Below are 25454 nucleotides of genomic sequence, written 5' to 3' on the forward strand. Positions count from 1 at the left end.
CGTACCTAGACCCCCTTTTTTGGGATTTTTGGTCAACACAGCCTGATTATGATTATGGATCGCTCTTTGACGCCAGGTTTAACTACTCTCCCACGTGGTCATTTAACTAAAAAGGGGCGGTCTTCCGTAGTGTCGGATTAGCATTGACTGAAGAAGGAATAAATGGTGATTATTAGGGGACAGATCCGGCACTCGCGCGCTTGGCACTCTCGCCTCACGGTATTTCTGCCTGCCCAAGGGAGGATTTAATTTCCAATGCCTCCTCCAGAATCCGAACACGGCCTCCGCAACCCATTGGATCGCCTCCGTGTCTCCCCCGCAAATCGCGACGCAATGATCATCAACGGCCGATGCCGAGCGTCAAACCACATGGCAGAGGTCTAGCATGTGAATCCTGCCCGGTGTCGCTGGTTGCGTCAATAGGAGGCCAAATGCAACCCGACAGGACTCGAGGCAGTGGCAGAGAGCGCGCGCCAGTTATAGACTAGCACGCTCCGCAGCCTCACCTTGGCTTGGCTCGTCTTCATCATCCGCACCCCGGCTTGAAGAAGTAGTCGCTGTCATATCGCATGCAAATGTAAATGTATCAAATGTATTCCAGTCCACACAGAACCCCAAGAAAACGCCGAGAAAAATAAATGATCGGTCGAAAAGCGGAAATGGTTTTGCTTTTTTTTTTGGCCAAGAAACTCATGCATTCTTCGTGTCCCGGATGACCTCGCCCTTCACCTTGGCCCAGTCAATGTCGGCGTCAATTTTCTCGTCGATCTCGCCGCAGACGACCACGTTGTCGCCGCGGATCAGGTACAGGCCATGCTCGATCTGGGACGAGGGCTCGTCGTCGTCCGGGGTGCGGATGATGCGCTCGATGGTGTTGGAGAGGACGAGGTTGGTGAGTTGGTCGGTGGAGAGGAGGGTGCCGAGGAGGGTGCGGCCGTCCACGGTGAGGATGAGGACCTTTTCTGGCAAGGGTGTTAGTTTGGGAATTGGTGTCAGCGCATGGGCTGGGGGACTCACTGTTGATGTACGCTTGGAGAGACATGGTGAGCAATGTGAACGCGCGGGCAGGAACGAATAAAGGATTCGGCTTGTCTAATGCTCGCGGGCAATGCGGTCACCTGGCCCGTTTGGATCAAGGTCGATCAAGCCAGGGTGTGTCGTTGGTTTGTCGTTGGCGTCGTAGCTTGAAAGACCTGTCGCGTCCACCACCCCAGAGAAGAGGCTCGGCTCGGTCGTGGATTTCCTCCGTCGTGCTGCACTAAGGGATCCTGAGACGGTCGACTGGGGTAAGAATGGAAGGAATTGAGGGTTGACGGGGAGTTGCACTTGACTCCACGAGTGCACGACAATCCCGAACGAGGAAAGATCGCGCGGGTCACGTGTTGGAGCTTAGCTTACAGACTTGATATACAAAAACAAAACTACAGAATGAAAGAAATAATAGATGTTGTTAGCATTCCTGATTGTGCACGATATCGCCTGCAATTCCAATGCACTCGACTTAGCCGCTCAGCGCGTTGAGATCCAACGGCACACTGCTGCCGCGCCCGGCTCGATACCGCCGAGGTCCTCCAACAAACGGCCGTGGCTTGGGGAGTAGCCCTTCACCCTGAAATTTGAACCGGTTATCTTCGACACGAACATTGCCATGAACATGGACTGAAGGGCTCCGTGAACCGGGTGACGGCGAAGACCCGCCGCCGTTGGCCAGGGTGTAGGCGCTGGGATCCAACGCTACGTGTGGTTCGTGCGAGGCGGGTCGAGCAGGTACAGGAGATGGACGGGCTGGAGGCTCGCTGGGAGGTGCGATAGGAGGCGATGTGGGTGGAGGGGGAGGTGGTGCTGCCGGAGCAGAGGCTGGCGGTGGTGGTGGCGGCGCCGCGGGTGAACTGCTGGTGTGTCCCAGGGCCGAGCGGGCTGCCTGTGCAGCAATGGAAGGCGGAGCGCCGGAGGGTGGAGGTGCCCGCGGCGCAGCAGATGGAGGCGGTGGTGGGGGTGCAGCAGGGCTGGCAGAAGGAGGCGGCGGCGGAGGAGCAGATGGTTTCCGTGATGCCGGAGGTGGAGGAGGTGCGCGTGGAGGAGGAGGAGCTTCCGGCGGCGCAGTCTTGGATGTTGTTGTAGAGACGGGGCGCGGCGGCGGCTTCTTGAGGCTGGCAGCCAACGGGTTGATCGGCTGAGTAGATGACTCTGTTGATGGTGGAGGGGGAGGCGGTCGTGCTCCAGGTGGTCTGGGGGCCGTTGGAGGCTTTGGGGCGGGAGCAGCAGGCGCGCGGCGTGCGCTCTCCGAGTCTGACATGTAGGGAGAGTCGCGAGTGGCACCGGTAGCAACACCCCCGCGACTGCGCAACTTGGGCATTCCACCCGCAAATATGCCTGCTAATTGAGAAGCGGCTGGAGAATCTGCAGCACCATCGGTGCTGGTCACTCCTTCGCTGTTGCTTCGAACCCGGTTTGCCGCTGATGGGACGGGCGGTGCGAGGCCAGATGGCGGCTTGATGCCAGGAACCGGGGGCGCCCCTCCGATCGGAGGAGCTGCCGAGCCGCCTCCTGAGCCCGCGAGGATTGGTGCAGAGCGATCATTCGTGACGGCCTTTTTTAAACGAGTGCCTCCACGGATATCAGATAGCAGTGCGCCCTGCGAAGGTATCAGTCACCAGGTTCGTGAGGGGGAAAGTCCAAGGAGCACATGAAGTGCCTAGGTCTGTTTGAAAGTTCCATCTAACATACCCTGTCTTTCACTTCGCCTTTTGCTGGCCGGCTTGGAAGTTGACCTGGTGGAGGGGGCGGAGGAGGGCCGCCTGGTCCTCCAGGCGGCGGCGGCGGTGGAGGAGGAGGGGGAGGAGGCATGGATGTTGAGAATCAGATAAATACAGAGAGTTGGTCAAGTCTCAGATAGGGGGAAGGAGGAGAGTGGGAGGAAGAGCTCCTTGACCAGCAGGAGTTGTTGACGTGTGGGAAGAAGTGTGGAAAGAGTGAGAGTTCCAAGAGCAAGTACGGGGAAGCGCTCGGGCCCAAGTAAGTGGCCGCCTGGAACCAGAAAAAAGACCTTCCACCTACCTCCATGCACCAACCACCATCCTCCTAAGCCATGAAACGCGTCACTTTGGCAGGCCGCAGCGCTTCCAGTCCTCAGGGTCTGGTTTGCCACTTTTGTCAATTGTCGGTCTCTCGTCGCGCGACTTCCCTCGCCCACCTGTCGCCCATTGTCCCCAAGAGTCGACGGGTCTCCAGCAGTCTACGCCCTCAATCCTCCACCCCGAATCTGAGAGCACAATTGGCTTCGCCATTAATATCAGTGCGTGCCTTCGCTTCCACTTCCTCTGCTGCATCAAGCCCCGAAACCGCCATTCGGGAGATCTCCAAAGAAGCATCCGCCATTCGCAATTCAGACACGGTGCCCGCAAACGAGACCGTGGTGGACCTGCTGCAAAGATGCCAGCAAATCGCAGAGAGTCTCGTGTCGCATGAGCACGATCAGGGCGATCGCTCTGCGATTAATGAAAACAATGCCATCTCTCCATTGCTGAACCTGGACGAGAAGAAAAGCCCGCCAGCAACAGGCCGCACAAACCAGACCAGCGCGGTGCGAGACCCCAAATTGGCAGAGTCGGTATCCCGCATCGCAACCGACCTCCTCAAGGACAAGAAGGTATTCATCTCGCCGGAGGCCCTGGCACACTACACGACCACGCAAACCCTTCTGCGGAGTCCCGAGCACTTCCCGGAGATCTTCCACTTGTATGCCAACAAGCCGGTGCCCGAGGAGAACAGCTCGCCGGCCAAGTTCCACAAGGCGAATCCCAAAAACGTCAACAGCGCCGTGCCCGCTGAGCTGGCCAACCAGGCTCTGGACGTCGCCATTGCGCAGAAGAACCTCTCGCTCGTCCTGGCTATCATCGACAGCACGTTCTGCGCGCCCGCGTTTCATCGCGCTAAGATCTTCAAGAAGGCCGCTGTTCCACTTGCCGCGCTGACTGCTGCCCCGGCTGCATGCTACACGCTCGCGTCGTGGGCGTCGACGTTCCAGAACACCATGGACCCCAGTACGGCGACTGGCATCGCGTTCGCGGCTAGCCTGGCCTACGTTGGTGGCACATCCTCTATCGGTATCATGGCTATCACTACTGCCAATGACCAGATGGAGCGGGTGACGTGGTTGTCGGGCATGCCGTTACGACAGCGGTGGTTGCGAGAGGAAGAGCGAGCGGCCATGGATAAGGTCGCTGTTGCGTGGGGGTTCAAGGATCCGTATATGAGAGGCGAAGAAGTGGGCGGAGAATGGGAGGCTCTGCGCGAATTCATTGGGATGAGGGGCATGATTTTGGATAAGACGGAGCTGATGGAGGGAATGCAGTAAGTGGAGGAATGTACGATACTGGAGCTTCTATGTACAATTGTACTTGTCTACAATCGAAATGAATCAAGACCGAATCGTGAGCTTCATTTGCTTTTTAAAACTATGACACACGCCCACTTCTCGGGCCCCGAAACTAGATAGACACTCCAGCGCAACAAAGCGATAGAGCCAATCTAGTACACACGGCGGGGAGGAGACATGGTAGCCTTGATGACCAGGCTACCGACGTTCTGCCAGCCCTTCTTGAGCAGGGAGACGAGGTAGTTGATAGCCAGCATCAGGTTGGCGACCAGCTCCTCGGAGGTCATGCCGACGTTGCCGACAGCGACACCCAGGCACAGAACCTTCTTCAGCTGGAACTTGATGGTGGACTTGACCTCGGTGACCTTGGCCTGCATGTCCTCGGCGTGGGAGACGGGGGTGGGGAACTTGCCGGCTGTGAAGGAGTCAGTACACTAAGGATGATGTTGTTTCATGTATTGGAAGACCTACCCTTGGACAGACCAGGACCCAGCAGACGGGGGATCTGCTTGATCAGGGTGTCGGAAGCGACGAAGGCATCGTACTTGCGGGCCAGCTTCTTGATCAGCTTCTTGTTCTTGTTCAGCTTCTTCAAGTCGTCCGAGGACATGGCGTCAATGCCGTGGTGCTTGGCACGGTCGAGATCGTGCTGGTCACCCAGGATGCAGATGGCCATGTTGGGGCGGGGCACGGTGGGCAGCTTGATGGTACCCGAGAAACGCTTGTCACGCTGGGGGTCATAGTTCTTCAGGCCGATCTGGAGCTCGACGGTCTCGAGGAAGTTACGCTTCTTCTCGTTGAGCGAGTACTCGAGGAGCTGGTTGACATTCTCGCGCACTCCGGCTGGTGGGGGATTAGCAGGGGGTTCGTAGATGAAAATAATGACGAGGACACATACCGACTGTAATCTTCGACATGATGCTGACAGTCTTCCAAAAGAGATGATCTTATGGTGTGGCTCTGCGCTGGAATGTTGAGGAAGAAAAGAAAAGAAAAGATTCTCGCCAGTGTGATTTTCTCCGCTTGTGGGCCGGGACCGGGCTAGGCCAGAACGGGTTTAGTGGAACCCTAGAACCTGCTGACTAATGTAGAGATCACATGACCACCTCTCTTACCATGGCCAGCACTCGCGACAGCTTCCCCGAATTCCTCTCTAGTACCGTATCATCCCACAAGGCAAACCCGGTCCTCTCGTACAGCTTCTGTGCCCCATGATTCTCAGGCTCAACAATCAGCACAATCCGAACAGACGCTGCCCCTCGGGTCTGGCCCTCTTCCCGAGCAGCCTGGACCGCAGCTTCGATCAGCCGTTGGCCATGACCCCCTCGTCTAGACTCGGGCGAGACAAACATGCCCACAACCATGTAAACAAGATGCGCACCGCGCAAATCCATCGTCTCCGTCGGCGTCAATGGCGGAATGCACTGCTCATCCTGAAAGAAAACAGACCAGGGCTTCGCTAGGCCAGTCTCGGCAGTCTCATCGCCCTGTATGGCGAGGACTTCCGGCCCGATAAGCGTCAGTTGACCAGTCCACTCGTTCCTCAAGAGCGACCCCAGAGCGCCGGAACTGTCACTCGCAATGATTATTTCATTTTCACGGGTCAATACTGGCTCCTTGCACGGAATCACCGAGACAAAGGTCTTGCCTGCTGGGTTCTCAATCCGGGCGATCCATTTGTCCTGCTCGAATTGCGACTCGCGCTCGTATGTCGATGAAAATGCATGCGGGTCCACCTTGAGTCCGTGTAGGCGCAGCTTTCTGTAGCGTTCCACCACGGCGTGTAGTTGAGTGGGTAAATTGTAGGTTCGGGGGACGCGGTGGACCTCGCCGAGTGGTCGGGTTGGGTTGGTCATAGTGTAGTATAGCCCGCAATGGTGCGATCGCGGATGTCCTATTTGCCCTTTTATTATTGTTGAAGAAACGGCAGATGGAATTGACTCCAATTTAAGTCTTATCTGGCGGGGTGACTCACTTGCCGTCCGTGCGGCTCAGAAGCCCTAAATGTGCTACTTCTATAGTAGCCAACGAGCCTGTCGTCAACATAATATGTAACATTTCATTTTCACTATTTACAGATGTTTCCAAAAAATCGCCAACAACCAGAAAGCTATTGCGTCAAAGACTGTCCGACGAGTCTCACTAGATTTCTCTCTGTGAAGGTAGAGAAGGTAGCAAGGTCAGATCCAGATTCTGCCAATCCCAAATCTGGCCCAGCTGGCCAACGTCGACATTATACCAGTCACCCAGCGCCATCATCGGCGGAATGTCCAGGCCAGACACAGGCAGATCAGCCGGAGTAAAGATTCCCGGCGCGGAAATCGAGCCCAGCGCCGCCACGGACTCCGGGGAGATGGTATCACCAAAAGAAAGATCACTGAGATCTCCAGCAGCGTCAAAAGGGCCAGTACCCACCTCTGGGTTCGGTCCATTTGGCAGAGAGGCCTTCTCGACAGACACGGCAGAACAGCTTTTCGCAAGTCTTGTGAGGATAGGATAGCAGATCGCTCCTGTCTTTGTCGTGCGAGCGAGTTCCCCCATCATCGAACAGGCGAGCTTGATGGCCTGGAGTATTTCCTCTCGGCGCGGGAGGCTTTGGTTCTTGTCATGGATCACCGCGGAGCTGAGGAAGGCTGCCGTGTCGAAGGTCAAGAACGTTATCAGATGGAAGTTGGCATTGACTGGGTAGACGTGGTTGAAGAGCTGGTGGCAGATCTCCATTAATCGAAGGGCCGTATCTGCTGCTATCTCACGATGATTCTTCTCGGCATCTGAGACGTTGGGGCTAAATGTCTTGGTGAGACACTCTTTGAAGGGGACGAACATGGTCATGTATCCCGCGGCGTGTAGCTGTAGACGGTGAAGGGGCACATAGCGATACTCTTCGTCCCACTGCGTGTACGAATCTCTGATACTGTACGCCGGGGGAAGAGATGCGAGCCACTCTTCTATAACATTGCGGATGGTGTCGGCATGAACGGCGTCCAGCGTGCCGCTCATGCTTCCTGGAACTTTTTGCATGATCACTTGGCCCAACTTGCATTGAAAGGCAATTTGAGCCACGGGTGAGGGAGGTCCCGTCTCGGTGTCAAGGCCCTCAAGTTTCATATTGGGTAGTTCAAAGGAGTAGCAGCTTGGGTTGATGATGAGGGGTCGAGAAAGTAGCAGCGCCATTTGCCTGTTACAATGTAAGAACTTTAGCTAAGTGTTCGTGTGATGGCACCGTGCTCTTACCAGTCCCATGCATATAGAAGACACCACACACGCCGTCTCATCTCAATGTCAAATTCCGATAGCCCGGTTCGACTAGAGGTTTTGTGCATGCCTAGCTCCTGAGCCTCGTGGATACAAGCGGACAACGTATGCCAAGACTCGATAAAAAGGGACTCGCTCTTAAACCACGTCGCGGTCAAGAACAGCTGTTGAACCTGTGCCAGTCCACCTTTTCCGGGGGCAATCGCATTGCTGAGTTGCTTGGCGGCGTGGTGGTAGTTTGTCGAAATGGTCTGGATTGGCTCGCCTAGCTCGGACTCCAGCTTTTGTCGGATTTCCGGGTCAAGATACTGTGCCGAGCATGCACAAACGCGTAGCAAAAGACATGTAAATGCTGGGGTGAGGGGTTTCCTGCTGGCTCGGTCTGCCCACCATGTTGTATAGTCTTGAGAGAAGGAGGGTGGATAGAGGCAGTAGTAGTTGTAATTTCCCTCGCCCAGGAACTTTTGTACCAAGATATCTGGCATGTGGTTAGCAGAATGAGGATATCGACCACATGGATGCCCTTACCGGTATAGGGTTTGGGGGGCATCAGACTTAAAGCGTTTTTCATCTCGTCCGATACTATATCGGGAGACACTTTTGAAATATTGGTGGCCTGTGAGAGTTAGTATAGAATTCGAAACATTTCACCTGAGAACAACTTACCGGAGGGGTGGTATCTCCAAAATGGGGGCTTTGGTCAACGGGCAAATACCCCAGCGAGCGCAATTCATCCTTGCCAGCAATCCCGTGCGTTCCAACAGTCGTCGTCTGTGTCAATTCTGGTTTGGCCTGTGCCACCTCTTCATCTGGTGGTGTTTGTGCACTAGCTCTCATCAGCAACAGCCAGTCCATCAATTCCAAGACCACGCATACTTGGCAACATCATTCAACGGGTGAGACTTGGCCGTCCTCTTCGGAACATATCTACAAAGATGCGCGATACGCCTTGCTTGGCAGTGGTTACATGGCCACTCGCGGCTGCACTGAGGGAGAGGTCAGTCATCGCCTGAGTCTATACAAAGGCTGAGCAGCCGACCTTCTGCTTGCGCCGCTGGCATTCCGTACATGACGCGGCTAGACGGACATCTTTCCCTGGTGGTAATTTAGGCATTGTGTCAACTTGTTCGCTCAGTGTATCGATGAGATGAACACGATACTAGGTATTTTTGCATGGTTCGACCACCACCAGTCTAGGGATGCCGAAGATATTCGGCCTTTCCGAAGAATGACGCAGATGGTCACCTGGTGCGCTTGGCCATATCGGGACTAGCGCGGCTGTCATTTGTCCGTTTCCTTGGTTGTTTGTTGTGTTGAAGATCCTCTAACTAGTAGAAGATATCTTTCATCATGATCCAGAAGAAAAGAATCCGTTCGACATGAAAATGGTGGTCAGTGGAATCGGACTCGAGGGGGGAACCACTGCAACAGATAGATCTACAAAGATATATTCGCGTTATTGAGACCGAACATGAAAATATACTTTTTTCTTTGCAAAGTCCGATCGATATTTATTATGCTGTTTTATTTAGAGGGCCTGCGTGGGACACTTGTTGATGTTCTTGAAGTTATCGACGAGGCCTCCTGTTAGTCTGTTGAGCAGACCGACGAAGATCCATCAGGTGAGTCCCCAGCAGCCTAGTGACCGGAGAGCCCCCGTGAGTCAGTCCCCTAGGCGCCATCTGACCATCCTCACGGGCAAGAATAGCAATAGGCACATAAGCTTCATGCAGGCAGCCGCCGGGGATGGTGTGGGGGACGCCAGCTGATCCCAGCGCTAAGCTAAGCATGACCTGTCGAGGTGACGGCGCTAATTTGTTTCAGTTCAACCTTTATCAACCTCTCTCCCCTCTTTTCTCTCTGAAATTCCATTCACACCAGTGATTGCAGTGGGTTGAGTCTTCAACCGACTCTTTCGTCCTCGACCCCTGACTGGCCCTCATCTCTTAGCGTGGCAGCCGTGGGACGCGCGCCTAACGACCTCGTATTACATGCAGCACAACAACCCGCCTGACTTTCAGGAAGTATGGCCGACACGTTGCTGCTGAGCCCGCAGGAGTACTACTCCAGTCTATCGGGTGACAGGCCCTCATTGAAAGAAAAATTCCATGATATCGACGACAAGACCCACTTCTACAATGCCATGCACCGTCTGGAGGACCCGCGCACCCGGAACTTTGTGCTGGACTTTGGCAATGAGGATGCCTGGTGCGGCGCCGACCTGGATACCGAGGATGTGAAACACCTCCTGAGCAGGCCGGTATGTTTGTTATTGTCCCATCTCGGTGATTTAATACTGACGGGACCGAAGAGAGCAAGATGTTTTGGCACCCGGTGGATGTAAGGCCCCACAAATCCCCCGTTGGCTCCTCTTCTTAAATTGATCATCGTACCCGCAGTAACATCTGGGCGCCAGAGGAACAGAAAGATGCTATCAAGGTACGTCGGCGTTTTGACTTGCATCGTCAACCGCTGACTCGTCCAGGTCATCACCACATACTATGGAGTGTCAGAACGACTGCAGGGGATGATGTGCACCGAACCAGCCGTGCCACCCCCCAAGCCCGTCGCATTACCCAAAAAAAGATATACGCGCGATTTCGACCACGCCGAGAAGCCCGTGGGCGATGTCGAAAACGCAATCTCCCTCAAGGATCTGTCCGATCCGGATCATACGCGCCAGGATGCCGCCTCGTTCAAGAATTTGACCTTTTCTCAAGTCACCGATCAAATTTGGCATTTCTCGTCCGTAGATCATGGCCCTCGATGTACGTCGTTCGCTGCCCGTCCGCAGAAATTACGATGAAATGAGACTCACTCTTGAGCAGACACTTGCGTGGGCTACAATACGTTATTTGTGGTTCCACACATGCACATGCCGAATGGCAAAGACCTGCCAGACGGGAGACGACTGTGGTCGTGGCTCATTCTTTTCGAAGACGGTTGGTATCAATCAGACATCGTGTTATTACTTTCCTAACCGGGACAGGAACCGTCCTGTCAATCCAGGAGAATCCGTTCCCACGAGCACAGGGCCAAGGATCTATGGAGGACATGAAGCGCGTTCTCGACGTGGTGCGCCGCAACATCCGCTTCATCTTCTCGGGGGTGTCCCGGCAGCACTCTTCCGTATCCGAGAACGACTCGCTGGTCACCATTCGAGTGCGCCATTTCAACGACTTCGGGCCCGACCAGGCAAGTATCAAGCAGGAGGACGGGCCGAGCCTGCTATTCTACTATATCTTCGATGACTGGATGTCCAGCTATGGACTCATTGCTAAACGAGAACACAAATACGGGGTTGCCCTGGACCAAATGGTAAGTGAACCTACATACCGTTCTGGCATTGGGCTGACTGACTGACTCCGCACGCAGAGAGGGAACATGCTTCACCAGCCGGAGGTCGACTTGGTGAATGAGTTGCACTGGCTAGGTCGCCGGCTGGCAGTCCTGAAGCGGCTCTATCAAAGCTACGAGCTGATCATGCGGCGTCTACTACAACGACAGCGCATGCTCCGCGACGAACTCCGCCAGGCCCAACCGCCGCCGTTATCGTACGGTGCCACGTTTGGGGATATCGAGTTCTCCGACCTGCGGCAGTCGAGCCTGGTCAGCAACCCCAGCCAGCCCGGCCTCACCGATAAGGCCGTTGGGGTGCATCTGAGCTCGGCAGCGGTGGCGCGCTTTGAGCGGCTGGCAGATCGCATCAATCTATACTGCCTGAGCGAGATTGACAGCTGTCTCACGGAGAAGGAGTCATTGACGTTCTTGGTAAGTGGCCTAGTTCCCTGGTCCCAACCCACAGTCTAACCGAGGCAGAACTTCAACTTGATCGCGCTCAAGGACTCGCAGGCCGTAGAGAAGTTGACGCGGATCACGATCCTGCTGGCCAAAGCGACCATTCTGTTCCTGCCGGTCAGTCTGATGACGGGGTACTTCTCGACGGACCTGCGGGGGGTCAAGGGTGGCTACTCGGTGACGGAATACTGGGTGGCCTTTGCGGTGATTCTAGTGGTGTCCATTCTAATGCTGATGATCTTTGGGATGGCCAGCGATACGGTGGAGGGCAAGACCATCTACCGGTCGTTAGTGAGAACGTTCTTCCGGACGTCGCGTGAGCGGATGATGCAGCAGCGCCGGGGAGGATGATGAGGAGGATGATGCTGTACTATACTTAGTGAATCATACTTGAGCCGACCGTTGTGGCGCAGGCCGTGGGCCCTGACCGAGTAAAGCTGAAGATGAAAGGACCAGAAAAAAGACTGGGCCCGATAAGTGGAGCCTATCAGGGCCGCCAGGGAGCCTGGTATTGCACGTTACGGGCAACACGGTGTCCTCTTCGGAGCGAGCGATTGAGCAAGCACAGATGGAGGCACCTCTAGGCAGAGAAATAACCAGGACCGAACACAGGGTCCATGATCAGTGGTCCGAATCAGCGTCGGAGAAGTCACCAAGTGTGAACGAAGCCAGACGAGCCCCAGTCACGGGCCTGGTGCTTGTAATGCAGTGACGGAGACTACGCCCACCGCCGTATTTCTGCGTATTCCGTACACCCCAAACACCTTTCCCTTTCTTCTCCCTCCCTTCCTCTCGTCTCTTGTGTGCTCCATACACATCCATCCTCTCTCTTCACTCACCACCTTCCTATCGGTAAGTGCACTGCGGATCCTCTTCCAACCCCCGTTGCGCCTCTCGTACTCGGGTGGCCAGATCATCCCCCCTGAAACCCTCAACACACAAACAAACACGTTTTGCATGCCCCTCCGCCTCTCACCAACGAAACCAACCCCCCCTTCCTTCTGGTGTCAAAATCCCCCAACCCATTCCACCATCCCCCCCACACACATTAACACCAACTCACGCCGTGCGCTACATTAGGCTTCGAGCACTCCGTTCTCGCTACCGCCAATATGGGTCTCGCTTTCTCGAAGCTGTTCGATAGACTATGGGGTCGCAAGGAGATGCGCATTCTGATGGTTGGCCTGGACGCCGCCGGAAAGACCACCATCCTGTACAAGCTGAAGCTCGGTGAAATCGTCACCACCATTCCCACGATCGGTCAGTGCCTCCCACCGGCCCTAGGCCCGCCCTCGGTAAATTCCCAGAGATGCTGACTCGGGACACTAGGATTCAATGTCGAGACCGTCGAGTACAAGAACATCCAGTTCACCGTGTGGGATGTCGGTGGTCAGGACAAGATCCGCCCCCTGTGGCGCCACTACTTCCAGAACACCCAGGGTATCATCTTCGTGGTGGACAGCAACGATCGGGACCGTATTGTCGAGGCCCGCGAGGAGTTGCAGCGCATGTTGAACGAGGACGAGCTCCGGGACGCCCTGCTCCTGGTGTTCGCCAACAAGCAAGATCTGCCGGTATGATTGGAATGTGTGTTCGCTGGCCTCGCCACAGTTATTGATTTTGTGTTCCAGAACGCTATGAGCCCCGCCGAGATCACCCAGCAGCTTGGTCTGCAGAGCCTCACCCGCCGCGCCTGGGTAAGTCTTTTTTTAGATCTTTCTCTTTCTTCATGCTGACCTGTCATAGTTCATCCAATCCACCTGCGCCACCACGGGTGACGGTCTGTACGAGGGTCTGGAGTGGCTCGCTGAGACGCTGCGGAAAACGAACCGGGACTAAATTGCGACGATCGCGATGAGGGGATTGGGTTGTACGTGTAAGGGGAGGCGAGCGTCGGGGAAGAAATACCACAGACTATGATGATTGACAGGAGTTTCTCAGCGACCACATAGGAATAGGGTCACCGGTCAGGGGGGTTCTGCCACTCGAAGTTCTTTCCATTCCTTCTACGCGATGCTATTAGCCTCTATTTGCTGTGATCCCAAAATGGCGGTGTTCTTATGTGTCTGGTCCTGTCGTAGCGAGGAACGAGCCCACTAGGCGAACTAGTCCCCGAGTGTGGCTCGTGTGTTGCGTAATCGGCGCCAAGTCGGGTCTTGGCAGCATCCGCTCCTGTTGGTTTGGCTTGTCCACCTGTCAAGAATCCCCGGATTTCTCCTGTCGGTGCCTGTTTGTTGTTTCCTACCGTGTCGGACTGCTGCGTCTCAGGACTCTCCCCCTGTCGAGACCACGAGGACCCTCACTGCGCCCATCGCGGACTTCCTATTGCGCGGAACACCGGCTCGCGTGCTCCTCGGCCCCCTCTCCCCTATCCGCCATTGCCTGCGCAGATGTCGTGTCGAAGACTAACTGTCTGTCTCCATTGACTCTCCCTCGCCCGTCAATGTTGACAACCTCTGCCTGCAACCATGCCCGTTCAGGTGCGGAGGCACTCCCGCGCGTACAGCACCTCGGCGCCCTACGGCGCCCACATCACCCACGATTCCTCCGACGTCGAGAAGCAATATAGCCACTCGCCCTACCGCCATCACAATCGCAGCGATGACTCCTCCGACGACAGTGAGCCAGAATCCTTCCCCTCGGCCTCCTATCACCCCATGGTGAGTGGCGCCGGTCTGCGCCGCGCGCAAGCAGGCGTGGGCTTCCGCGTCCCGCAGCGGATAATGCGCTGGCTGTGTTTTGCGCTGTTCGCGTTTCTCGTCCTCTTTATCCTGACACTCTTCCGCTTCGCCATCTCCGGCACCGTTAAGGAGGTCACGGACGATTTGGGCGTCACGACCAAGAAACCTCCCCCACCCCCGGAATGGGAGAGCTTTCCATTCCTGAAGCGCTACCAGGGTGGGGTCCGAAATTTGGTCTCGCGACATGACAACGTGCCTGAATACCCTGGTGACGGATCGGTGGAGACGGAGGGGATTGTATCGGAGAGAGATGCTGACGACGGCGATGCGGACTCTAATCACCTGAACAAGAGAGATCAGGGCGGTCCGTCCATGTCGAGCGTCGTGTTCAATCCCTATCCCGACTACAAATCGGCGGATTATGTTCGAAAATACGGCGAGAAACGCGAGTGCTTCTTGGACGAGTCGAATTCAATCCGTATCCCGGCCGTCCAGAACTTCCCCGGAGTGCCCAAGGGTTTCCCGGACCCTGTGATTGGCTCGAATAAAATGCTGGGGATTCGCGATGATATGTGCTTTGACCGGTTTGGCCGTTTGGGCCCCTATGGTTTGGGGTATGGGGTCAAGAAGGGAGGCATCGGTGCCGGGCTGGAGGGCCATCGCGATGGTGCCCAGCGCGTCTGGGAAGATGTGCCTCCAGTAGATTACAGACATGTGGACTGGAGCGCGGCACAGGAGCGGTGTGTGGCCGCTAACCTTCATCGTTTCAAGGAACTACAGGAGCCGCGCCTGAACAGGTTTGTCTCCATGCCGCTGGGTCTCCCCAAGCTGAGACTGGCACCAATGGAGGACAAAAATCGCAAAGCGGCCAAGGTCGGTACGGATCGTCTGCCGCGGACTGCGGTGGTTATTCGCACCTGGTATGACTTTCGATACACTCCCGAGGACGTGATGTATTTGCGTGCGCTCATCTCGGAGCTGGCACTGTCATCCGGCGGCGAGTACACGGTCCATTTCCTCATTCATGTCAAGGACAACAACCTGCAAATCTGGTCCGACGATGAGACCTACAGCCGCGTGCTTAACGATGCACTGCCCGAAGAGTTCCGTGGCATGGGCACGCTCTGGTCAGAGAAACAGATGGAGCTCATGTATCCCGGGCTGGAGGAAAACGAGGAGCGTGGACTGCCGATCTACGGCGTCTACCGCAGCACCTTCATGCCCATGCAATACTTCTCATATCAGCATCCCGAGTATGACTACTTCTGGAACTGGGAGATGGACGCCCGCTACACGGGCCACTGGTACCATCTCTTCGACAAGGTTGTTGAGTGGGCAAGAAAGCAGCCTCGAAAGGGTCTCTGGGAGCGCAACGCCCGCTTCTATGTGCCTTCCATGCACGGAACGTGGGAAGACTTCCGGCAGATGGTCCGCGTGCAGACTGAACGCGGCACCAACAGCTTCAACAACCTATGGAGTCCGCCTCAGGGTAGACCTGGCGAGAAGGAAAGCAGCACTCTTGGCCCACAGGGCGACAAGTCGATCTGGGGGCCCGAGCGGCCAGATGAGCGCGACATATTCGAGGTTGACGGTGAGGGCATCCCACCCACAACCATGGAAAAGGATCAATACGAATGGGGCGTCGGCGAGGACGCCGACCTCATTGTCTTCAACCCACTCTACGACCCAGAGGGCACGACTTGGCTCCTGCGCCACGACGTCACGGGCTACAACCGCGAGAACGGGTTCCCCCCCAGGCGCACCGCCATCATCACCGCATCGCGCCTCTCCCGCAAACTCCTGACAACCATGCACCGTGAATGCAGCCTGCGGCGCCACAGCATGTTCTCGGAGATGTGGCCGGCAACGACCGCGCTACACCACGGTTTCAAGGCCGTCTTCGTCCCGCACGCCGTGTACATCGACCGCCGCTGGCCCACGCGATATCTGGAGTCTGTTTTCAATGCCGGACGAAACGGCGCCTCTGGCGGCGCCCTAACGTCCATTTTCGGTGACCGCGAGCACAATTTCAAGGGAACCACCTGGTTCTACTCCGCTGGGTTTTCTCCAAATCTCTGGCGCCGCTGGCTTGGGTTACGCGTTGACAATGATGGTGGCGAACAACAGGAACTTGCGGGTGAAGGCCGCATGTGTCTCCCGCCGATGTTATTACATCCCATCAAGGAAGTGGAAATGATTATCGACGATGGAGAACATGCTGAAGATCGGTGATCGATGATCCCATCCCGCCTCCTCCTCCTCCTTCCTCTTGTTCTGTGCCATTCTCATCAAACCAAAATTTGCATTCCCCACCACCCATTTCTGTTATCTGTTTTATCTGGGTGTCGGCTTTCTAATTTGCTCTCCGCCTTAGCTGTCTGTCTGCCTGTCTTCGAGCTTTTGCATAGATTGAATATTCCCCTTCCTCCCCCCGTATAATGCCTCCCACCTGCCTCCTGTCCTCTTCCACTCCCCCTTTTGCTACATCCAGCGCTTGGAGTCATGGCTTCTCTCATTTTTGCTCTGCCTTGCTCTCTCGTGCTCTCCTTGTTTCCGGGTCTAAACATGAACAGACACTACTTAGGTGCGCTAGATCAACTAAGAATTTTATGAAGGAGGGAAATGTCACAAAGATGCAATTCTACTTGTACGCCTTGCCGAGGTGTTAACTGGCGGTTGTTAGAGAACCAGTAGTCGTGAAGATAAATGGAGAGTAGGAGCAAATTTTGTATATTGAACAGGACAGCGAGTACAACAATCCAAATAATATAAGACTCATTATTTCGTAAAATGCAAGATGCAAGGCTAAATATGCCACCAAAAACGACACTATTAATCTCGGAACAAAAAAGAATCAAGGCTTAACAAGCGGCGTCCCCCAAGACACCGCTCGCTTGCTCTCAGGAAGCAACTTCATCGACAGGCTAGAGATGTGCTCACTGCACGACCTTTGCGTCGAAAGTGGCGAGCGAGTCACTAACTCCGCCGGCGCAAAGCAAATACTGCACTCATAGACCTCATTCGCATCCACGCCAAAGGATAGACAAGTGCGACAAACCCTATGTCCGCACTTGGTAAGCAACACCTCAGTCTCCTCGCCTCCCTGCACGCACGTATGACAGAAATGCGTCGGGAACTTAACTCGCGGATCCAGGATCCGGCGCTCGATCTCCGAGGCGAGCTCCTTGCCCTTTTCCACGCGTGCGCGGAGGAGACGGGCTTTTGTTTTGAGCTTTTCGAGACGGGCGCTGTTTTTCGTGGCTGATGAGGACAGCCGTGGTTGGCGTAGTGAGGGGACTGGCTCAAGGAATATCACGGGCCGGAAGCGTTGCGAGACGGGTCGGTCTTGCATGATTTGATGCTCGAGTTTCCAGCGGCGCTGCAGTTGGCGGTTGAGCCGCACCGTGAACCAGACTGTTAGGGCTTGCCAGGCCCGCCATTCTGAGATGGGGTCTAGTGGTGAGACCTTTTCTTGGGGAGATGGACTGCGTTTTGACATTTTGTTTTGAGGAGTGGAGGTGGTTGGTGGGTCTGATGATTGTATAGACATGAGGATTGAGGTGGCGATGTCTTTGCCCTCTTCACTTGATGTTTGTGTAGATTGCAAGAATCAGAAACATGCTCGATCAAAGCAATTCGAGCATGTCTTATATAGATCGGAGTACCTGGGAAAAAAAGAGGGAAAAACAGATCACCGCTTCGGCCGAAGGAGTCCCAAGAATCGGAGTATAGCTTCAAGCTGTCCACAACAATCTACCCCGGCCCCAGAGTCGAGAACCGAAAAAACACCAGACTCGGTTGCATCTGACGGCATGTGTTGAGTGGCCACAGAGCAAAATTTGTGCCCAGCCCTATAGCCATTTGTCTGGGTTTCCGTCCGGTTACCATATCCGGTCTGCGAACCATGGACGCATGCATCGCGGTGGCTTCGGCACGACGCCACCAGGCTGCGGTCGGCGCCGAGATGATCGCTACGGTTTTCCCCTACCGACCTATCAGACTCTGACGGAAATCTTCTTCGTTCGGTCGGGAGGAAGTGCGCTCGGGGAGCACGAGGCTCTCCGGGAGTTCTGGCTCCTTGGGGTATTCAGGGGCATGCTTAAGGTGTTTTCTCGGGAAAACGGTCTATGATTTCATGACCTGGATTGACCTCGGCGTATACTCTAAGATGCATAAAGATTCCGTAATGGTCAAGTAAGCTCAGGTTCACGGCCAAGCCGAAGAGGTCGCAGGGCTTGCTGGTCTAGAACCGACCTCGGAAGTGCCGCGCCCGAAACTTGGGATGATATGCTCGACCCTGCTCCGATGTTTAATCGTGCTCTGATTCTTTTGCAGGCTAGACTGGGCTTTTTCTTTCAAGGTCTTCAAATGAAATTATTGCCGTGACCTCATGCCATCTATCGCTCATACACCGTTCGAGATTGAGAAACCTGGTGGCCAACACTCTGTGATTCATCGCCCAAACCGGTCCATTCCAATACCCAGGAAGAGATTGATACTCCATGGAAATGAAATGTATACTTGCACTCGGATGGTAAAGCCCTCGGCGAGCCCGAGTCAGCCTGTTCAAAGACGCCTTTGGCATAAATCACGTATTGGCCAGGAATATAGTCTGCATCATGTTTCTTTCGGTAGAAAGGTGTTGTGGGTTGTATGTAATGATTGAACCGCTGCTCAGTCTGTCTGTTCATTTTGGTTTCGGTAAGGACTTTGATTCCACTTCCATCAGTTTCTGGCGCGCGAAATATCCACGAATTTCTTAACGAGAACGATCTACCATGAGCCGAAACAGACTGTTCGAACTCGTGACACACATATTCCTTGTCCAACGCCGGATTAAACAGATAGCGCGGGTGTAATGTCACAGAGCCATGCACATTTTCGGTTCCGCCATTATGACTCCAGGTATGAGTTCGATGAACTTGCCAGGTGCCATGCAAAGCGCGGAAGATAACCTCTGTGGCCGTTGATTCACTGGAGGCAAGCGTAGATTTGAGAAAATTCAAGCTGGTCTTTGCTTCGACATTCATCGTGGCTTGATCTTTGCTTGGGTTTGTGGAAGATACCGGAGGATAGACATATCGAGCTGGTGCAACAGGCCCAGGTCTACCTTCGCTTTCAGATAGCTCTGCGCGACGAATGCCCAGGTCTCGAGCAAACGACTCCATCAACCCAACATAGTCGCCCATAGGAAACTGGCCACGACGAAGTCCCGGATCAGCCAGACGGAGGGCTCGAAGACTTTCCCTCTGGTCTTCTGTTTTAGAGAAATGTGCAAGGTCATTGTCTGTTGACCATATCTGCCCCAGTAATCGTGCTTGCATTTCCATCACACCCCAATAAGGCCCGCGGTAAAAGCCTACGAAACCAAAATCCGGCATCTCGGATCGCACGGTGCCTCCCTTGTCCAGAATCAGAGGCGAATGCGAGTCTTCGGCGGAGTATTCAAGAGCCGATAAAACATCATCTGGCAGAAAAGACAACGAGTCAAAGGGGGTATAACCCGTGGCCAAGACGATAGCTGTCACTCTATCTATTGTTTTGATTTGTCCACCGTGAACCTTGACCGTAATTGAAGCCAACCCATCTTGGCTACCATGCTGCACCGAGACGGCTCGACCCATCGTGCGCTCTATCGCTTGAGATCGAACATACTCCGCATAGTCATTTCCGATAGCCACCCAGGGAGCGCGCGTGTCAGCTTCGTCACCATTATATGGCTGATGCGCATGGCCGAACCGTTCGTAATCCGGTCCAAGGAGAGAATGGAAGTATTTGTTGGTCTTTTGTGCCTTCTCTGCTGGAATTGGTCCTACTGCATATTCCACTGGCCCGTTTGACCGGCGACTCAGGTCATACATGACCAGATCCAGAGGCAGGAATGAAATAGTGTCGTCGCCTGTCTCATGGGGTAGATAGGTTGGTAGTGTCCAGAAGGGGTGCGAGTAGATATGATGCACCACTGCTGTCTCACTTGAGGATTGAGGTTTCGTCTCTGTAGAATGTGCTGTAGAGGATTGTTGAAGAGCAACAGCCGAGGCGGCTTCAACGCCAGACATACTACCACCAATGACAATTACATTGCCGTGGGCCGTATCAGAGTTGTTGCACAACAGAAAACCATTTTTGTCGAATCGAAGGACAGAACTATGCACGGCTCTGTCTGGGAATTGATCCAGGCCTGGGATGTCAGGTATACAAGGGCGTGCAAAGTGCCCAGATGCGACAACAAGCAAGTCGAAGTCTTCCGAGGCAACTTCGCCATTTGGTCCAGCACTAAACAGACAAAGGATGAGTACATGATAAAACTTGGTCAGCAAGGACTCACCTATCTATAACCCAATAGACTGTCCATCGTGTAGCTCCTTTCTCGACTCGTCGTGTCGTACGCACCACTTTATGTCCTAGTCTTAGCAAGCTCTGCGGGACATATCGTTCGCGATATTTAGCCAGATACGTGCCCACTTTTTTTGCGCACGGAAATAGAGGGATTTCCGCATCAGGGAAAACAGATTCCCAGGCTAGGTCAGAGAAAGCTACGGTAAAGCGACTGAGGTTCGTGTGCATCCAGGGATCCAGTCTCCTTGCACTAACATGGTCATCCCATGTGACTGGCCAGAGCCCGCCAATTTGGTCACGGCTGTCGAAGACAGTGGGGGCAAAGGTTTCTGGTGGGAAACTATGGAGAAGAGTCTTTGCTGTGACAAGCCCTGACGGGCCGGCGCCTGGCGATGGGATGAGACGGATTTTACCAGAAGAGACTCAAGGCAGTGAATACTTACCAATGATAGCAACCTTTTTGGGAGCCATATCGTGCAGTCAACCGCCGGCGACGTTTCTATCTTTGTGAGGTGTTATTTTTGGCCTCGTTGGTTCGTGGAGTTGCCACCATTCTGTTTCGAGAATGGCACAGGTGTGTAAGTTGGCAGCAAAGTTCCAGAAAACTCAATTAGCCTTGTGTCCTGCTCGATCCAGTAACGATACACTGGTTGGTTGGGGTTCTCCGCGGGCGAGGGTTGTAGACTGAGCGTTGATAGTCGAACCCACTTACCCCGCCTGCGCAGTCAGTTGTCTGACCAAGTATATCCACGGAGCATTTCGATATTTCATTCTCATTATTATTAGGCTGTTAGCAACATATTGCTATAGTATTAAGCTAAGATCTAGTATTTCAGCATCGAACATTATTATCCTTCCGATCCAATCCCTTTCAAGGACCACAAAGACATATTATGTATTGCAGATCAGGCCGGTATATCGAATCGGCAGGGGCATTGTGCCCTATAAAAGAGATGATAGACAACACATTCAGTGATGTGTACGCCGTGTTGTGATCCGCTGTCGTGCCAACTTAGCAAGTATTGGTAGTCTCTTGTGGAACCAAATAGCAGCCCTTCCAACAGACCCAATAGCAACCCAACCAATGACTGCATTGTGTATTTGTTTGGGCTAGCATAGTCGACGACTTGGCCCGTCTCGGCATGCATAGTCCGGCAACGCCTTGCGCTATGACGTTACTGCCAAGGCTTAAATGGCCCGAAGGGAGACGATAGTTTAGTTTCCCCCCAAGCAGTTGCGGGCCAAGAGAGTCAATATTCCGTCGGGCGCAATGAAGCCACACTCGGACCGTCGAGTAGGATTATTGAAGACAGTGCGGGGTAGGAGACCCTGTCCAAAGTCGAAGACGTCGACAAAGGTCGAGAACGCAGCCCGGTGGAGCACGCCAAATAATCAGTAGAGCCGCTCTAACCATTCGGCGACCTCGATGTCTGGCGTGCGCTGCTCCCGTTGACAAGCCTCCTTGTATTCCTGCTCGGTAACGAAGGTGTCGATATTCCGGTGGGTCAGGGGAACCCTGAAGCGGTTCTTCTGGCGCAGCACCTCTTTCTCTGCGAAGGAAGACGGTGACAGTTTCGATAGGGTGTTTCGCAGACGCCGTATACCGCCGTTAGGGAACGAGCGCGGGACCTGTGGCGGACCGAATGGAGTGTCGACTTTCCAAGGCCCTTCGGAGTTCACGGACCGGACGTTCTTCTTGCGCTGGGAAGAAAATCGAGACATGGTGTTGAACACAATGAGTTGTGACAGAGTGAGTTGGTGAGTAGGAGGAGGAAAGGTTTCGAAGGATAGATATAGTTCCAAAAATCTTCCCTCGTGGGTCAATACCGAAGAGGGGGAGGCAGATTTGGGTATTTATTGGTCGTATCTTGTCGCGATGCGCGGGGCACTTGTATACAGCCGTGTTATTATTGGACCAGAGGTGCGATCGAGCGTTTGGCGTGCAGTAATTAGTCGCCTTCGCACGGCACACTCATGCCGATTATGTTGTATCTCCACTATTCAGCCCTGCTGAGGACCAGGGTCTTGGGGCCATTATTACTCTTATCCTTGTCCGATCAAAAAGGGCCGGAGGCAAACGATACTCACTGCAAAACGGGGCTCTACGTCATCTCGGAACAGGCATGCCGATCGTATTGTTCAGTGGAGACAAAGACAAAGAATCTGAAGCACTTTATTATTGTCAACAAAGGAGAACGCATCTAGTCCAAGCTGATCCGAGATGGATGGCAACAAGAGAAAAGTGTGTTTGTGCCAGTCGGAGTATGGAGCAACCGGATGCACAGTAGAACGTGCACTAGGGTTGGCATGTGGCAAATCATAGGGCCAATAATTATCCGCATAACTCTAAACGGTATGTCAAGATGATTGATTAACAGAAAACAGGAATCGACGAAAGGGAAATTAATGACCCTAATTAACTTAACATGCTGCGTGGCATATGATTATTTACCTACAACAAAAAAACCTTGTATTGAACAGGATAGATGCAAACTACTTTCATTATGAGACAGCAAGCTTGCTATACAACCGCAGTTGGACAAAGTCCGATCACCATTCAATAGCAAGGCAGGATATTGTCCCGCCTACAGGAACAAAATGCAGAAAGAATTAGAACACTCAAGTCTCAGAAATTTCCATCAACGTAACTCGACATTCTCCACATTAACGGTATCCGCCTTGTCGTGGCTGCCGTGGCCAAGCTGCGCTGCCTTTTGGTGCGCGAGAACCTCCTCACCCTGCGTGACGTGGTTGGCGCCGCCGAAGAGAGCGTCAATCTCCTCGAGGGTGACCTGCTTAGTCTCCGGGATGAAGAACCACACGAAGAGAGCAAGGAGGAAGTTGATTCCCGCGAACAGGTAGAACGCGTAGAAGCCTTCGTTGTCGATGAAGATTGGGAAGAACTGCTGGAAGATGGTGTTGGCGACATTCTGTGTTTGCGAGGCCATGCCCACGGCCTGAGCGCGGACGTTCATCGAGAAGACTTCAGAAGTCCAGATCCAGACGGTGGCTCCCCATGACGGTTTGTCTGCGCAAGCGTTAGTTACTTCGGTTGGCAAGAGAGAGATAGAGAGAGAGTGTGTGAGGTAACTGACAGAATAATATAAAGAGGAACATGAGGAACACAATCGAAATTCCAACAGGCTCCGACTTGGCGCCACTAGGAAGCGTCGGAGTTTCAGTCTCAACAGCCGCAGCAATGATCATGCAGATACCCATTCCAATACCACCGATAATGAGCAGGGGTTTGCGACCAAACCTGTCGACGATCCACACGGCGTTGAGGGTGAAAAGAATACCAAACGTGGCGTTGAGAGCATTGATCAGCGAAATCTGGCTCGCTTCGGTGAAAATCTTCTCGTAGATCTTGGTGGAGTATGAGTTCAACGACCCTTGACCCGTGAGCTGCTGACCGGCGTTGATAACCAGTGCAAGCATCATGCGTTTGCGCAGTGACTTGTCTTTCCAGAGCGCGGAATAGTTGCTTGAAATGGCCTCTTTCTCATACTCGAGAGCTTCGCGGATCATCAACAGCTCTTGCTCAACCTCTTCCTCGGAGTCTCGGACTCTGCGGAGAGCAGAACGAGCCTTTTCAATTTGGTTGCCATGCTGGATGAACCTATTCAATCTTAGCATTGTGTGTTTCTTTACCTTTTAGAACGCACTCACCATCGCGGACTTCCAGGAATAGTCGGCAGAAGAATAAGGATTAAGACGGGGACCAGGAGCTGGAAGATAACGACCAACTTCCAGTCCCAATTTCCCAGCTTGTCCACATTCTTTGTGCAGGCATAGGCGATCCAGAAGCAGATAAACGATCCCACAGAGTAAAACATCTGCCAGAAGGTCATGATCTTGCCACGGATCTGTGCTGGCGCCAGTTCGCCGATATAGATGGGGCCAGCAGCTGAAGAGATGTTAGCAAAATGGGGATTCAACTTCGATGGGACTATAGAACTCACTCAAGGCAATGCCTTGACCAATACCAATAATACATCTTCCAGCAAGGAAACAAGCCAGGCTGTGGTAGGGAGCAAAGGTCTGCATGAATGTCGCAATGATAACCAGAGCACAGCCTGTGCCCATTGCAACCTTACGGCCGAGGTAGTCGGACACAGGACCGCCCAGGAAGAAACCTCCAAAAATGGCTCCGACAGTGTACGCCGTGTTCACGGAGCCGATTGTCGCATCGTTGGGCTCATTGAACCACGTCATCCAGTTGTCGGAGCCCTGCACCGAGTTGAACACGGATGCATCGTAACCATAAAGCACCATGCATGATGCTGCGACGAGGGAGACAAACCTGGGCTAAAGTCAGAAAATGTTTCTAAATGAGGAGAGGTTTACCCAACCAGTTGTAGGCTCGCTTGGAGCGAAGCCAGTTGCTCGTCATTGTGCCGACAATATAATAAGCCGCGTATAATAAAGGGAGGGGACTAAGTAACAAGCTCCAGTTGATCGTTGGACACTTCCTGTGGGGTTGATAGCACCGAGAATGAGTGGGAAACTCCCGGAGAATATACGAAACAACAGAGCAACCACCGACAGAACCCCAAAAAAGAACGGGCAGACTCCACAGCTATATAACCGACCCCAGGTCATTCTGGAGCTCTCCGTGCCCTGGGTATTTTTCACATGGCACCAACCAGACAATCTGGGGCAAGTGACTGCCCCCAGACGTTGGTGCTAGGGCTGGTCGGTCCCGGCCCGCTGAGTGGTGGGGATTCTGGAGTAGAACGCCAAAATGCTCATTGGCCTCGACCTTGTTAGGATCAAGACGATCTGGGGTTCGAGGATATTTTGTGCCGCAATAGACAAGGAAATCGGATTTCCACGAATCGGCGGCCGAGTGACCGGGGGTTGGGGAGAAAGCCAACTCCACCAATAAACGCGAGCCCATGAGATTTCAGGTGAAATGAAGCGAGCGATGCTTACATCACAACAGGAAGCGATGCCTATCTAGTCAACTAGTTAGCCATTATTTTCAACGCCCTTGGTACAAA

The 25454-nt window shown here is 53.9% G+C and overlaps 13 protein-coding genes across 13 annotated transcripts; 4 read left to right on the forward strand and 9 right to left on the reverse strand.

Moving 5' to 3' along the window:
- Positions 1–690: 690 nt before the first annotated feature.
- On the reverse strand, positions 691–1042 carry N7474_000435 (U6 snRNA-associated Sm-like protein LSm8; the record flags this gene model as incomplete). The annotated part of the gene is made up of 2 exons (XM_057191850.1): positions 691–962; positions 1018–1042. The coding sequence occupies 2 exons, from the start codon at positions 1040–1042 to the stop codon at positions 691–693; spliced, it is 297 nt and encodes a 98-aa protein (XP_057056803.1).
- Positions 1043–1501: 459 nt separating this feature from the next.
- Positions 1502–2847, reverse strand: N7474_000436 (putative proline-rich, actin-associated protein Vrp1; the record flags this gene model as incomplete). The annotated part of the gene is made up of 2 exons (XM_057191851.1): positions 1502–2635; positions 2728–2847. 2 exons carry the CDS (start codon positions 2845–2847, stop codon positions 1502–1504), a joined length of 1254 nt encoding a protein of 417 aa, XP_057056804.1.
- A 241-nt stretch (positions 2848–3088) lies between these two features.
- On the forward strand, positions 3089–4357 carry N7474_000437 (uncharacterized protein; the record flags this gene model as incomplete). The annotated part of the gene is made up of 1 exon (XM_057191852.1): positions 3089–4357. One exon carries the CDS (start codon positions 3089–3091, stop codon positions 4355–4357), a length of 1269 nt encoding a protein of 422 aa, XP_057056805.1.
- A 173-nt stretch (positions 4358–4530) lies between these two features.
- On the reverse strand, positions 4531–5295 carry N7474_000438 (60S ribosomal protein uL1; the record flags this gene model as incomplete). Its single annotated transcript, XM_057191853.1, has 3 exons — positions 4531–4793; positions 4850–5215; positions 5277–5295. The coding sequence occupies 3 exons, from the start codon at positions 5293–5295 to the stop codon at positions 4531–4533; spliced, it is 648 nt and encodes a 215-aa protein (XP_057056806.1).
- Positions 5296–5472: 177 nt separating this feature from the next.
- On the reverse strand, positions 5473–6234 carry N7474_000439 (GNAT family N-acetyltransferase; the record flags this gene model as incomplete). Its single annotated transcript, XM_057191854.1, has 1 exon — positions 5473–6234. The coding sequence occupies one exon, from the start codon at positions 6232–6234 to the stop codon at positions 5473–5475; it is 762 nt and encodes a 253-aa protein (XP_057056807.1).
- Positions 6235–6520: 286 nt separating this feature from the next.
- Positions 6521–8747, reverse strand: N7474_000440 (uncharacterized protein; the record flags this gene model as incomplete). Its single annotated transcript, XM_057191855.1, has 6 exons — positions 6521–7556; positions 7613–8111; positions 8162–8249; positions 8300–8459; positions 8510–8619; positions 8673–8747. 6 exons carry the CDS (start codon positions 8745–8747, stop codon positions 6521–6523), a joined length of 1968 nt encoding a protein of 655 aa, XP_057056808.1.
- Positions 8748–9659: 912 nt separating this feature from the next.
- Positions 9660–11782, forward strand: N7474_000441 (uncharacterized protein; the record flags this gene model as incomplete). Its single annotated transcript, XM_057191856.1, has 8 exons — positions 9660–9893; positions 9945–9973; positions 10033–10072; positions 10119–10401; positions 10462–10575; positions 10623–10951; positions 11009–11404; positions 11453–11782. The coding sequence occupies 8 exons, from the start codon at positions 9660–9662 to the stop codon at positions 11780–11782; spliced, it is 1755 nt and encodes a 584-aa protein (XP_057056809.1).
- Positions 11783–12543: 761 nt separating this feature from the next.
- Positions 12544–13270, forward strand: arfA (putative ADP-ribosylation factor; the record flags this gene model as incomplete). The annotated part of the gene is made up of 4 exons (XM_057191857.1): positions 12544–12691; positions 12761–13005; positions 13063–13128; positions 13178–13270. 4 exons carry the CDS (start codon positions 12544–12546, stop codon positions 13268–13270), a joined length of 552 nt encoding a protein of 183 aa, XP_057056810.1.
- A 629-nt stretch (positions 13271–13899) lies between these two features.
- On the forward strand, positions 13900–16344 carry N7474_000443 (DUF3405 domain-containing protein; the record flags this gene model as incomplete). Its single annotated transcript, XM_057191858.1, has 1 exon — positions 13900–16344. One exon carries the CDS (start codon positions 13900–13902, stop codon positions 16342–16344), a length of 2445 nt encoding a protein of 814 aa, XP_057056811.1.
- A 622-nt stretch (positions 16345–16966) lies between these two features.
- On the reverse strand, positions 16967–17611 carry N7474_000444 (uncharacterized protein; the record flags this gene model as incomplete). Its single annotated transcript, XM_057191859.1, has 1 exon — positions 16967–17611. The coding sequence occupies one exon, from the start codon at positions 17609–17611 to the stop codon at positions 16967–16969; it is 645 nt and encodes a 214-aa protein (XP_057056812.1).
- An 898-nt stretch (positions 17612–18509) lies between these two features.
- N7474_000445 (uncharacterized protein) lies at positions 18510–20922 on the reverse strand (the record flags this gene model as incomplete). Its single annotated transcript, XM_057191860.1, has 3 exons — positions 18510–20388; positions 20441–20837; positions 20895–20922. 3 exons carry the CDS (start codon positions 20920–20922, stop codon positions 18510–18512), a joined length of 2304 nt encoding a protein of 767 aa, XP_057056813.1.
- Positions 20923–21843: 921 nt separating this feature from the next.
- Positions 21844–22173, reverse strand: N7474_000446 (uncharacterized protein; the record flags this gene model as incomplete). Its single annotated transcript, XM_057191861.1, has 1 exon — positions 21844–22173. The coding sequence occupies one exon, from the start codon at positions 22171–22173 to the stop codon at positions 21844–21846; it is 330 nt and encodes a 109-aa protein (XP_057056814.1).
- A 917-nt stretch (positions 22174–23090) lies between these two features.
- N7474_000447 (putative MFS sugar transporter) lies at positions 23091–24726 on the reverse strand (the record flags this gene model as incomplete). Its single annotated transcript, XM_057191862.1, has 4 exons — positions 23091–23479; positions 23547–24070; positions 24121–24358; positions 24414–24726. The coding sequence occupies 4 exons, from the start codon at positions 24724–24726 to the stop codon at positions 23091–23093; spliced, it is 1464 nt and encodes a 487-aa protein (XP_057056815.1).
- Between the last annotated feature and the right edge of the window lie 728 nt (positions 24727–25454).

The sequence above is a fragment of the Penicillium riverlandense genome (genome assembly GCF_028828495.1).
Source record: "Penicillium riverlandense strain IBT 135883 chromosome Unknown utg000001l_segment0_segment0, whole genome shotgun sequence".
Taxonomy (NCBI): Eukaryota; Fungi; Ascomycota; class Eurotiomycetes; order Eurotiales; family Aspergillaceae; genus Penicillium; species Penicillium riverlandense.